The sequence below is a fragment of the Carcharodon carcharias genome, chromosome 6 (genome assembly GCF_017639515.1).
Source record: "Carcharodon carcharias isolate sCarCar2 chromosome 6, sCarCar2.pri, whole genome shotgun sequence".
NCBI classification, from domain to species: Eukaryota; Metazoa; Chordata; class Chondrichthyes; order Lamniformes; family Lamnidae; genus Carcharodon; species Carcharodon carcharias.
Window position 1 is genome coordinate 163,316,303 of NC_054472.1, and position 13,904 is coordinate 163,330,206.

A 13,904-nucleotide genomic window follows, 5' to 3' on the forward strand; every position below is an offset into this window, starting at 1 on the left:
TCACTCAATCAACTAAAACAGTTTGAATAGTCATTTATCTCTTTGACATTTGTGGGGTCCTGCTGCGCACAAATTGCTTACCATGCTTCTCTTCATTAAACAGTGACTGTACTTCAAAAATGACTTCATTGGACCTAAAGCATATTTGAATATCCTGAAGTTGTGAAAGGGGCTTGATGGGGGCAAGTTCTTTCTCCTTCTTTCATTCACCAGGCCTCTGTTGGAAAGCAAGTGTGAACTGATACTGCGTGAGATGGCCAAACCATCTGCTAACATTCACCATTTTTGCTTGTGCATGGAGATTGGAGGTTTGGTCATGGTGCTAGAGAACTGCCAGTCTACAAAACTGGCATCTACCCAGCAAGGTGGAAAATTGCCCAAATATGTCCAGTCCACAAAAGCAGGGTAAATCCAATCTGGCCAATTACTGGCCAATAGTCTATTCTCCATCGTCAGCAAAGTGCTGGAAGAGGTCATCAATATTGCAGCACTTGCTTAGCAATAACCCGCTCACTGACGTTCAGTTTGGGTTCTGCCAGGGCCACTCAGCTCCTGGCCTCATTACAGCCTTAGTCTAAACATGGACAAAACAGCTGAACTCCAGAGGTGTGGTGAGAGTGACTGCCCTTGACATACAGGCAGCATTTGACCAAGTGTGGTATCAAGGAGCCCTAGGAAATCTGAAGTCATTGAGAATGAGAAAGAAAACTCTGTTCAAGTCAAACCTCACACAAAGGAAGAGGACCAATCATCTCAGCCTCAGGGCATTGCTGCAGGAGTTCTGTGGGACAGTGACATAGGCCCAACCATCATCAATGCTTCATCAATGACCTTCCCTCCATCATAAGGTCAGGACTGAGGATGTTCGCTGATGACTGCACAATATTCAGCAACATTCATGACTCCTCAGACACTGAAACAGCCCATGTCCATATGCAGCAAGACCTGGACAACATTCAGGCTTGGGCTGACAAGTGATAAGTAAAATCTGTGCCACATAAGTGCCAGGCAATGACAATCTTCAACAAACATCTCTCCACAACATTCAATGGCATTACCAAGAATTCCCCACCATCAACATCCTCGGGGTTACTATTGACCAAAAGCTGAACTGGACCATATAAATACTGTGGCCACAACAACAGGTCAGAGGCTGGGAATTCTGCAGCAGGCTATTCACTTCCAGATTCCCCAAAGCCTGTCCACCAGCTGCAAGGCACAAGTCAGGAATGCGATGGAATGCTCTCCACTTGCCTGGACGAGTACGGCCCCAACAACATTCAAGAATCTCAACACCATCCAGAATAAAGCAGTCCGCTTTTTCAGCACCCCATTCACCACCTTAATCATTCACTCTCTCCATCACCGACACACAGTGGCCGCAGTGCGTACCATATACAAGATGCACTGCGGCAACTCACCAAGGCACTTTCAATAGACACGATGGGTCAAATGGTCTCCTTCTGCACTGTAATAGTTCTGTGATACCATCCTCCAAAGCCACAACCTCTACAACCTAGAAGGACAAGGGCAACAGATGCAAGGGAACACCACCATCTGCAAGTTCCCCATCAAGCCACACACATCCTGACTTGGAACTATATTCCCATTCTTTGACTGTTGCTGAGTTAAGATCATGGAATTTGCTTCCTAACAGCACTGTGGGTTAACCTAATCCACGTGGACTACAGCTGTTCAAGAAGGTAGCTCAGCACCACCTTCTCAGAGACAAGTAGAGAAGGGCAACAAATACTGGCCTTGCCAATGACCTTACATCCCATGACAGAATTTTAAAAGTACCCTCCTCTCCTGAGAGGGGAAAATAGGGCAGAAATGTGAAAGATGGAATGAGAAATTGCAGACTTCAACAATGAAATCAGCTATTCAATAGAAAGGAGCTCTTTAAACAGAACTGAAGGTATTTTACTGGAAATGCGCAACAATAAATCAGTTAATATTTGAAAAGGACAGCTTATTGACTTTTTGAGGCTCAAATCTCTCATTCTGGGAGCAAATGGAGATAAGATTACTAAACTATATTCCCTGGTGCACATCTCTGCCACTGGGTGTGCAGAATTACTTCCTGTATGTAATATGAATGTGTTTGATGAGCAAGTCATGTGTATATAACCCTAACTGGCCGACTTATGAGTTAGCTCATCCAAGTCTGACTGGGCTACTCGTATTGCAGACGAGACAACTTCCATTTCAATGTTACTCTTGAGGATTGCAATTTCAATTTGACTCATAAATTCTTGTCAGATTCAAGCATTCAATGAGGCAACAAAATGACCTCCAGGGCTAGTTTTTAGGCAATCATAGCCTAAGCTTTTTAATCCAAGATCTATCTCTCAGGAGGACAGTGAAATCAGAGATGCCAAAGAAAACAGCTTGAAGACAGCTTGAAGATAAAAGAAGATAGAACAACTGATGTTTGAGGAGGGGGGTGGTAACATAATGGCAATGTTGCTGGACTAGTAATCCAGTGGTCTGGACACATCGTCCAGTAACATAAGTTTCAAATCCCACTACAGCAGTTGGGAGAATTTGCATTTCGTTAATTACATCTTTAAGACAATAATTAATCTGGAATAAACCATAGAAGGGTAGTAGGAATAAACCGGGTAATTACGGGCCAGTGAGTTTAAAATCAATGGTAGGGAAACTATTGGGAAAAATTCTGAGGAACAGGATTAATCTCCACTTGGGGAGGCAGGGGTTATCAGGGATAGTCAGCATGGCTTCGTCGGGGGGGATCATGTCTAACAAATTTGGATACGTTTTTCGAGGAGGCGACTAGTTGTGTAGATGAGGATAGTGCAGTTGACGTAGCCTACATGGGCTTCATAGGGGACACAGATAGGGTAGATAGGAAGAAACTTCTCCCCTTAGCGGAGGTATCAATAACCAGGGGGCATAGGTTTAAGATAAGGGGCAAGAAGTTTAGTGGGGATTTAAGGAAAAATCTTTTCACCTGGAGGGTGGTTGGAATGTGGAACTCACTGCCTGGGAGGATGGTAGGGGCAGGAACCCTCACAACATTTAAGAAGTATTTAGATGAGCACTTGAAACGTCATAGCATACAGGGCTATGGACTAAGTGCTGGAAAATGAGATTAGAATAGATAGGTACTTGATGGCCGGCACAGGCACAACGGGCGTAGGGCCTGTTTATGCGCTGTATAACTCTATAGTTCTAAAATATTACTCTTATCAATAGTGACCATGAAACTATTGGAATCTCATAAAAACCCATCTGACACATTAAGGGGAGGCAAATCTGCATTACCTGGTTGGCCTGCATGTGACTACAGATCCACACCATGTGTTTGACTCTTAACTGCCCTCTGAAATAGCCCAAGCTAACCACTCAGTTAGAGGCAGCTCAAGGGCAATAAATGCTGGCCTTGCTAGCGCATCTCACATCTCAAGAATGAATTCAAAAAATGTATAGAGAGTATACATTAGTTAAAAGTAAAAATTAGTTCAAATAATATAGATAGATGAGAGAATGAAGGAATTAGGTGGGAAGAATAAGCAGGAATCAAGGCCTGGAAAGTTGTACACTGTTTTGGGTGCCATCCAAGCAATGGCAACAACCATGGTGCCTCAATGAATGGACAAGGGGGCCATGTGATCTCCTGCATCATTAGATAGCAACTGGAGTCCTTATCCATGTGTTTTTTCCACAAGTTTCAGCAATCACTTTAAGGTTGGGCCACTGTGGAAACAAATGAGAACAGTCGGAGGAGCTTCCCTTGCACGAGTTCCAACGTGTTTCTGTCCAGTATGGCAGATGGCTCCAGGCATAGCATTATAGCATTAAATTCAAGCAGCTTATAGATATGCAGGAAAACAGCACAGTTCAATGTCTATTGGTGGGCCTGTCACTGCCATATACAAAGGGCAAGATTCCGCCAAGTGATATTGGACAATCAGCCCCCTTTCTTTGCCTGGAAAACGTGCACCGAGCAATCCAATTTCTAGTCCCAAATGTCTTAAATTTGGACCTTCTGTTTCAATTTATATACTTAATATCGAAGTTAAAAAATGCAACATTGGAGTAGTTTCATATTTTATTACATTACATTATGCTATGTACTTAGCATATCATGCCTTGAATTACTGTAATACTGTTTTCAGGAATATAGCATGCAAACTGAAAACTTCTCCAAGTGCTTATCTTGTAGACAAGAAAAAAATTCTGCAGTTACTGATAATCTGAAATAAAAACAGGAAATTCTCTTTATTCTTGGACTTAACATGTTTGGTGATCTCAATTTGTTGCTCTCACACTTTTTTTTGTTTTGGGCAATTCGGTGAAACATCTTACAAATCTTGTGTTTCTACTTCTAATACATCAATGTTTTAGTTAGAGTCCCTATCATTTCAGGATTTGGACCATGCTGAATGTTTAGTGTACATTTGATACATTTTTGCAGCACCAAGTTTAAATTTAAAAAAACAAAAGGAGCCAATGGCATTAAAAATGTCAGCTTGGCTCAGCTGCCTTGGAACAAGAATGATGTATTCCAAGACTGGAGCACAAAACTGGCTGACTTTCCCAGTGTCATATTGTCAAATGCACTGTCCTTTGAGACAGCTATCAAATGAAAACCATGTTCTGCTGATTTAAGTAGAAGTGTAAGGTCCTCTGCCACTCTCTAAAGAGCAGGATTTCTCCTACAAGCAACATTAATTTAAAAAAATGGTCATTGGTGATTCAGCCGATTGCTGTTAAGTCTTGCTGCAAGCAAAATGTGTTCCACCTATGCCAACGTAAGAACAGTTATTGCACTATTCCAAAGTAATTCAGTGCGTGTGAAATGCTCTGAGATGTTTCTGAGTCCTGATAAAGCACTTTGAGAATGCAAGCCTTTCTTTTAAAGGGAAACTAAAGAAAGAATTTGCATCTGTAAAGTGCTTTTCATGATCCCAGGACACTCCGAAGTGCTTCACAGCCCAAGTGCAGTCACTGTTGGAATGTTGGAAACACAGCAGCCAATTTGCAAAACAGCAAAGAAATAATGACTAGATCATCTGCTTTAGGTGTTGCTTGAGGGATAAATGTTGGGAAACATTTGCTCTTCTTCAAATAGTACCTTGGGGTCTTTTGCATTCACCTGAGAGGGAAGACAAGGCCTCAGTTTAACATCTCCAGCAGGTTCAACAGCGTAGCAGTCCCTCAGTACTGCACTGAAGTGCCAGTATAGATTATGTGCCGAAGACTCTTCAGAGGAACTTGAACCTACAACCAATCGAACCAAGGCTGATAGCCGCAGTTATGAATAAACCACAATTATTTGCTCAGATTTCAGTTTTCTAACTGCCTTCATCATATCTTGAATCTCTTTAGAGTGAAAATGTTAAGGTTAAAACACCCAGATGCATGCCTGCTAAATAACATGCACACACAGTGCATGACGTTAAAAATCAACCACTTACCTTATTTCTTGTCTGAGTTTGTCCTATCAGGATGAGAGCATTTGATGAAATGATTGACAGGCAGAAGTTTATTAAAATTACCGACCGTTCTGACCGAATGTACCTGCAATGTACATTAGAAACAAAAGTTACAATCTATGACATTACTTTGCTAATTGTATAAATTAAGGTTAAGCATCTTCAGGTTGGAGAGGTGGGGGGGGGTGGCATTCATTGGATAATTACTTGTGCACAGAAAAAGAGGCACTTTTGTTCAACCAGACTGTCTGTCCCTATTCCACGGCTACATTCGCACCTGGGTGTCTCTAGAAAAGGAGCACACGATGTCCACTTAAGGCCTTTCATGACCGCAGGGGCTGGAGTGCATCATCAGCCCCAGAAATGACATTTTAATTTAATTTGCTAAGTTTCCTTTAAAGTTTTGTCTTTCTGTCTAAGGGACTGTTAACTTGGTTATTAATTTAAAAGCAAAATACTGTGGATGCTGGAAATCTGAAATTAAAACAGGAAATGCTGGAAAGACTCAGTAGACCTGGCAGAACCTGTGGAGAAAGAAACAGAGTTAACGTTTCGAGTCCAATATGACTCTTCTTCAGAACTCCGGGTTCCAAAGAAGGATCGTATTGGACTCGAAACGCTGACTCAGGCCAGGATTTTCCAGTCCCGCACACGACCGTATTCATCGCAGGTGGAACGAAAAATGTGACGGACCAACCCACAGTGGGTGGGACCGGAAAATCCCAGCCCCCGTTCCTCTCTCCACAGATACTGACAGGCCTACTGAGATTCTGTTTTTATTATTGGTTATTAGTTTATTTTTTTTACTGATTTACTCAATAGAGTATAAAAAAGCAATTGGCTATAGCCGTGCTAACCTGAAAATGCCCAATCTTGTTTAATCTCAGGAGCCATGCAGACTCAGGCCTGGTTAGTATTCGGATGGGGGACCAGGTACTGTTGCTGCTAGCAGAGGCTGCTCACATCACCATGCTCCACATTCACTCTGCCACACAACTGATTGGAAATCTCTGTCTGCTGGTATGCTTGAGGCCTTCCGCAACTGATGACACCACAGGGGCTGAAGTGCATCATCAACCCCAGGGATGTTAGTTTAATTTAATTTAAGTTTCCCTTAAAGTTTTGGAGGTTTTTTGTTACAGTGCCCCTTTAAGGGGCTGTTAATTAGTTTGCGTCATTGTTATTTCATTTGTTTATTTTATTGTTCTAATCCAAATAGGATAAAAAGGCACTTACTGACACTGTTGGGGGGGACTCTAGAGTTAGCAGTTATTCTTTTGTAACAGCTCACTATGTGAATAAGTCTAAAACTGAGTAAAAATTGGCCCCTGGGCTCTTCTTTCACCAACTGGCTGTTAAAAAGTTTAGCATGGTGAAGGTTGGAAAGTAAGAATTTTTTGTTAAGACAGAAGTTTACAACCTGAGTAGCTTTTATGAAGAATGGGTATGATTACCCACCAATGTTCTCAGAGTCTGAACCTTATGACCAGTTTAAGAATTAAGTGGATATGTGGACAAGAGTTACATTCCTACTGAAGAGGAAACAAGATATGGCCTTGGCATTGTTGCTTCCAAACAAATCTTGTAAGCTGGAAGCCAGTCAGATGGATACTGAGGAAAGTTTGATTCTTTTATTAGGTTTCATGGATGAAATTTAGCAGAGATGATCTATTGAATGGCTACAAGATGTGGTCAGACTTTGATAGATTTCAAAAGATAGACAGAGATTCCATGGAGGAATATATTTCGGACTTCAGCAGACTGTATAAAAGACCACAGGAATTCAACTCAGAGATTCCTTGTTCAGTTCTTGCAGTTAAATTACTGGATTGTGCGAAGGTGTCACATACAGACAGGTCTGAACTGGGGCTCAGTTCTCAGAAAAGTGACTCCCTTCTAGAGTAGCTGTCCACTGTCCTGAAACAAATCAAAGGGAAGCAGTCATTTCCAGCGGCCTTGATCCAGCAGCATCTACACCGTCATAAAGGATGGAGGATTCTAGGATTGCAGCGTTTCTAGATCATCCAGAATCTGGATGCAAGCACCAGTACAAAGGAAGAGTTACAGATAAAAGGAACGAGGATGAAAGTATTTTCACAGCAGACGGCAGGATTGGGGCAGCAACAGGCGAATGAATCCCAGGAATACCTGGGGAACATTTAACAGGTGCTTCAGGTGTGACTCAAAACATCATTACGCTGTGAGCTGCCCTAAGTGGAACGGCAGAGTTCTTGAAGTGATGCATGACACAGAAAATTCAGAGGCTGAAGATGATGATCAGACTGAAGGAATTGTACTAGTCACTAGAACTTCTATTCCAGTGATGAATGTATTAGTCACAGAGTTATTTAACTGTGCAGTGTTAGATGCCTGTGAACGAGTTTCTGCTCATGCGAGAGAGAGATCTTACAGTAGTTGTCCCAAAAGAAATCAAAGTGCAAGCAGATGCTGCAGCTCAAATAGATTACACAATGAAAGGAGGGCCACAGAACAGTCTCAATATAGGACTAGAATCAGACATCCTCATGACTGTGAGGATTTTGGTGGCTGCCAATAAACTAAAGGGTAAACTAATCAGACAGGCAAAACAAAAGGAATTAGTTGGATGGAATTTGGAGTTTATTCTGAAGCATCAGATAGGGGACAGCCAGCCTCATCGCATAGACAGCTTTGTATGGAAAAGGTCCTGCAGATGAGACTTGTAAGATTAAAGCAAGGCTAGTTGCCCAGCGTTTTGGAGAGCAACTGAGGGACACAGATGTTATAGTGGACTCTCCCAGTGGGAAAAGTAATCTTGAAAGTCTTTTTAACACTTCTGGCCACAGGATTGCCAAATCTCAGCTCATCCTTGCATAGACATTGGGACACATCTTCCTTTACCTCAACCATAAGAATTCTGTCATGGCAACACAAGTGAATGAAGGTTACATACTTGGCTCTCCAATAACTTGGATGGGCAAAGCAATTTGTGCCATATAAACTATAGAACTCAGGAAGGTTTCAAATTTGGTCCCTGAGCTGAGCTAGAGTGGTGACAGAGGTACCGTAACTGACCCCAACATCTTTGAGTTAGGGAAGAATTATGAATCCTAATTTACTACAAGTGTGCACATGTGAAATTTGGGTGAGATCAGGATCAGCTTCAGCTGAGATGCTCCTGCAGTCAAATAGCCTGTTGACAATCACTAGACTCACATGTGAAAAATAGCCATTTTGCTTGTCAATAGACCAGGGGGTGAGCAGTAACCATATTGTAGCAAGAAGTCGAGCTTCACAGTATAGGATGATCTGGGGGCTGAGGGAGTGGGGCAGGGGTGCCTGGAAGGGGTGGGGATGGGATGTTGTCACTGTAGGTTGAAGACTGAGGGGAATATTTAAAGTTCAGCAGCATAAGGTACATTCACTTGGACCAGAAATATTTTGAAGTGTGCTTCCCTCTCTCTCTCTCCAAGGTCCTGAATCACAATCTCCAATAAATATTGTGCTGCCATGAATATCACAAACATGGTTGGTTGATGACAATTTCAAAATCTACAGTTTCCAATATTCATAGTAAATCTTTTTTTTTGGATTACAAATGACCTTTTAACTTCATTTCAACTTCAGTTAAAAAGAAATAAACTAGTCAATCTCGGGGCGAACTAACTCTATATTGGTTTCAATCGTGATGGATTTGACTTCCAAATAAATGGTTGGTTTACTGATTATACAGAGTAAATGTCAACTACAACAGAGTTTCAAAGTAAAACATTCAGAGTCAAGGACTTTAATCTAAGGGCTGGGTGAATGACCCTCAGCTTTCATAAACATGGTTCAGGTTTTCAATCAATGAGCAGTTTACTATTCACAGAAGTAGAAAGAAGCAGTGAAGAACACCAATGTGTTCAAGTAGTTACTTTATGTGCTCTTAGCTTTTACAGGTATGAAAATCTTGCCTTTCGTTAAACATATTTATTTAGAATATATTATAAGCATTTTGTTAAAGGAGTAATAAGCTATAGTTCAGCAGGTAAATGTACTGGTTCACAATATGGTTTAAAAACATAAAGCCTAGGAAGGCTGAGGTGCAATCTTTAAACTGTTCTGAATGATATGATCATACATGGATATAACTACACCAAATGTATACCGATACATCTTTGTAACAGAGCCAAAGGCTTTGTTGTACTGCAAGTTGCCTCTGACATTGAACTTATAGATTACTCATAGGATTATTTTGTAGCTCACATTGCATCCCACAATATAATTATATCAATGCTCTGTCTCCATGTTAGGTCCTCTTCCCCAAAATACATAATTGAAATCATCGTTCCAATTTAGGAACTCAAGGACAGAACTGGTTCAGCAGATTTTCACCCTTTCTGGAGCCTATTTTATTTCCAATCTCCAAACCAATTTTCTGCCTTTCTAGTCTAATCCTTGATACTGATAATCTCCCTCCTACATCTCCTGCCTGGATCAATGTAACTTTGACCTTTGGTATTGATTTCAACACTTGTACAATCTGTGTTGGAGCCTCTCAAAACTCAAACTCACTATCTGTTGAGCCATCCCTGGCTTGACTAAACCAACAAGACATCCATCTGTCAAAATATACAACTGCTGTGCGAGAGTTATATTTGAAATATAAAAGACTGCTAGGTTTTGATTTGTGACAGAGGGGTTTGCCTCCTCGCCTCTCCCAGTGAAAAATACATTGTACACCCACTGTTTGAGAGGGTAACTTTCTCTTCACTAACAAACGTTCAGCCAGCTGCACACACTTCAAATTATATGGGGTGGAGTAACAGGTCAAACAAGAAACCAATCAATGTCCAAAAACCTGCTTAAAGGCTTCAGTTGGACAGATATACACAACAAAGTCCTGCTCAGCATGGTCTCCACTGAAAAGAGAGGTCCCAGAGGGGAGCAGAAATGTATCTTTGAGACTGAGGGAAAACCTCTATTTTAGATCTGTATTGGGCAGCCTATTAGTAGTTGAATGACATTACTTGCATTTATTCAACCAAGAATACCTGTAAAGATGTTTTTTTTTGCTGCACTAGTCTAAGTAAAAACTATTATAGCAAATTTCCAAATAAAAATGATGGTTTGTCAAAGTAAAAATTACTAGTGCTTTACTATTAGATTTCATCGTGGCTCCCCATTTCTTTTTCACCCTTTCATTATGTTTTACTCTAGTTTATTCCCTGGAGATATATTCTCCTTGAGTGTGAGGGCAAGTTAACCCAGCCCACCAGAGACATGCCCACAGATATATTTAAGGTAATGCTCGATCAATGCTTCAGAAAAGGGGCTGCTGCCCATATTTGAGTTTCACTCCGCTCCCAGACAACCAGGTTCATAATATCACTTACACTCCACCAGGCAAGCTGAGGCTGTGATCTCAGCATACATTTCCTGGTTAAGATTCCAACAGTGTAAATTGCAGCCTGAAAATTCCTATTAATGAATATCAGGCTGCATGCCTGGCACCTGGTCTTAGATGAGTTGTAATTACTCTAACTAAACACTGGGAAGAACAAATCAATTGTCTTTGGCCCCCACCATAAACTATGTAACCTCGCCATCAACTGTGTTCTCTCTCCTCAGACATTGTCTCAAGCTAAATAAAGTTATTTTCAACTTTTCATATACTGTTTGACCCTAAGCTGAGTTTCTGACTTTAGCTATTCTCCAATATAAAGGCCACTTTTTCAACATTGCCCACCTCTGCCCCTAACTCAGCCAAATGACCACTGAAACATAAATTCATGCCTTTGCCAGCTCAAGATTCAACTAATCCAATAAAAGCAGAAAATGCTGAAAATACTAAGCAGTTCTGGTAGCATCTGCAGAGAGACAGTTAGCGTTTCAGGCTGGCTTTCTATTGGGCTGGAAACACTTTGAGAGGTACCTGATTTTATGCAAGTCAAATGGGGGAGGGCGGGAAAAGGCAAAATGGAAGGTCTGCGATAGGATGGAAGGCAGGAGAGGTTAAATGACAAAAAAGATGATAGTGCAAGGCCAAAGGGAGAGGTAATGGGCCAGGTGAAGAAACAAAAGATGTGCCTAGAGGAGGTGTGAGTGGCAGGATGATGAACAGCTGCCGTCCGGAAGCAAAAAGAAAAGGATAAAGAAACAAGAGATGAAAAAAAAACACAACAAAAAGGAAACAAATGGGCAGAGGTTATAAAATTAAATTGTTGAACTCAACGTCGAGACCAGAAATGCCCATTTGAAGGATGTGGCTCTGTTCCTTGAGCTTGGGCTGAGCTTCACTGGAACACTGCAGCAGGCAGAGAACAGAAAAGTCAGAGCTGGAACAAGGTGGGAATTAAAACAACAGATGACAGGAATTTCCGGGCATGCTTGCAGACTGAACAAAGGCATTCTACAGAGCGATCACCCAGTCTGTGTTCAGCTTCCCCGACACAGAGATCACATCATGAGTAGCTTTCTGTTGTAAGTGCAGGAGATGCAACACCTGCCCATTTACCCCCCCCCCCATCTCTCCTTCCAAGGCCCCAACACTCCTTCCAGATGACGACAATTTACTTATTCTTCTTTCAATTTAGTATACTGTATTCACTGCATTGAGTTCAACAATTTTAGATTGTAACCTCTGTCCCATTTTGTTTCCTTTTTCTTTACTTTTCTTGTCTCTTGTTTCTTTCTTTTTTCATTGTTTTTGCTTTCAGGCAGCAGCTATTCATTATCCTGCTATTCACACCACCGCAAGGCACATCTTTTGTTTCTTTACTTGTCCCATTACTTCTCTCTTTGGCCTTGCACCATTACCTCTTTTGTCACTGAATCTCTCCTGACTTCCAACCTATCACAGACCTTCCTTTCAGTTTTTTCTCCCCACCACCTCCTATTTCACTTGCTTTAAACCTGTTACATCTCTAACTTTTCCCTATTCTGAAGAAAGTTCATTGATTTGATACATTGGGCACAATGTAATTGAACCCACTGGAGCGTACATGCTGGCAGGGGTAGTGGATGCCGGGGGATCAGGCAGGAGAACCCACACTGGGTTCCTGGCGTCAGGGAAACTGGCCCCAATTAAGATGGGGGCAGGAAGGGCCTGATGTAGGATCCCATCATGAGGCACTTGACACCAATTATTTCTGAGCCCACTGGAATTCAGTGGTGACTCAGGGATTTAATGGGAGTCGCATGTGCATCCTGAAGTCCACAAAACAAACCTTGTGAGGTTTGCCTGTGGCCTTGTAGTGGGTCCCATGTTGTCAGGCACTCAGTGCCCAATCTTGGGACCCAGCATTAGGAAGGGGGTGGCACTCAAAGCTACGTACCTGCCCTTACCTCTGATGCCTCCAACACCCTCCTCTCTGGCAACCTCCGACCCCCATCCTGTCTCCACTCAGCTGTGATCTTGGATTCAGCGGTGAACTTGGGCTGGGCCTAGAGCAATAGAGAGCTGCTGGCTTTTCACTAGGGGATATCCGTCCCCAGGATCCGAAATCCCATGGAAGGCCTGAGGCTGCCCAGTTAAGTGCCCAATGGGGCAGTTAATTGCATCGGGCCTCCACCACAGAAATGACACGGGGCTGCCACTGATTCCCCAACCAGTGCAGGGGAACCTCTTCACGGGATCTAAATCCCAGCTGTTAACTTTGTTTCTCTCTCTCAACAGATGCTGCCACCCTTGCTATTGAGCATGTTCCAGCATTTTCATTTTTATTACAACATTCCAGCATCCAAAGTATTTTGCTTTTGTTTCAATTTATTCAATATTCGCCAGGCTAGTTTCCCACTTTGCACCCTTCATAAACTTCAGCTATCCAAAACTCAACTCCTGATATTCTATCCCACACCAAGTCCTTAACTTCAGTGACTTAGATTGATTCCTTGAAATAGAACAAAATAATTGCAATGCAATTTTTTTCTCTTTAAAATAGTAATGTGAAGAGCACATTTTGCTCTGTTGTACAGGTCTTCCACCAATAAATGAAGCAGGAGTTGTCAGACTGCAATGATGTGAATCACCTTATTGGACCCTGGAGTCACTTTAATTCTACTGATCTTGTACCTGTTCTAAGAATCAGAGCCTAATAGGCCAGGAAGCAGTTATTAATTAGATTATAATCAATGTGGGTAATATATAAAAAATAATCTTACCTAATTAAATTAATTCAAACTAATTAAACGTTCAGAAAACTTTAGGATTAATAATGAATTTTGTAAGTCATCTTTTTCACAACAATATACCAGAAGTGACCATTCCAGAGAGCCCCTGTAGTAAGGATCAAAATTCTACTCGTTACTTTAAAAGAAGTCTTCTCTCAATAGAATTTATTCTAACCAAGTTTGGCCTGGAGTGCTCACTCTGTTTATCATTTATTTTTTGAGAGAGTTTTTCCACTTCCGAGAACCATTCGTGCCATACATGCTGACGATCGTGCTAGACATTTATTTCAAATAGAAATAAATAAATAT

The 13,904-nt window shown here is 41.7% G+C and overlaps 1 protein-coding gene across 3 annotated transcripts in view; it reads right to left on the minus strand.

Moving 5' to 3' along the window:
* Positions 1 to 13,904, minus strand: part of LOC121279382 (adhesion G protein-coupled receptor B1-like) — a 188,917-nt gene that overhangs the window by 151,886 nt on the left and 23,127 nt on the right. For all 3 annotated transcript variants that reach the window (XM_041190586.1, XM_041190585.1, XM_041190583.1), the window contains exon 3: positions 5,445 to 5,547. In XM_041190586.1, coding sequence (XP_041046520.1) covers positions 5,445 to 5,547 — 103 coding nt within the window. The remainder of the gene's footprint in view (positions 1 to 5,444; positions 5,548 to 13,904) is intronic.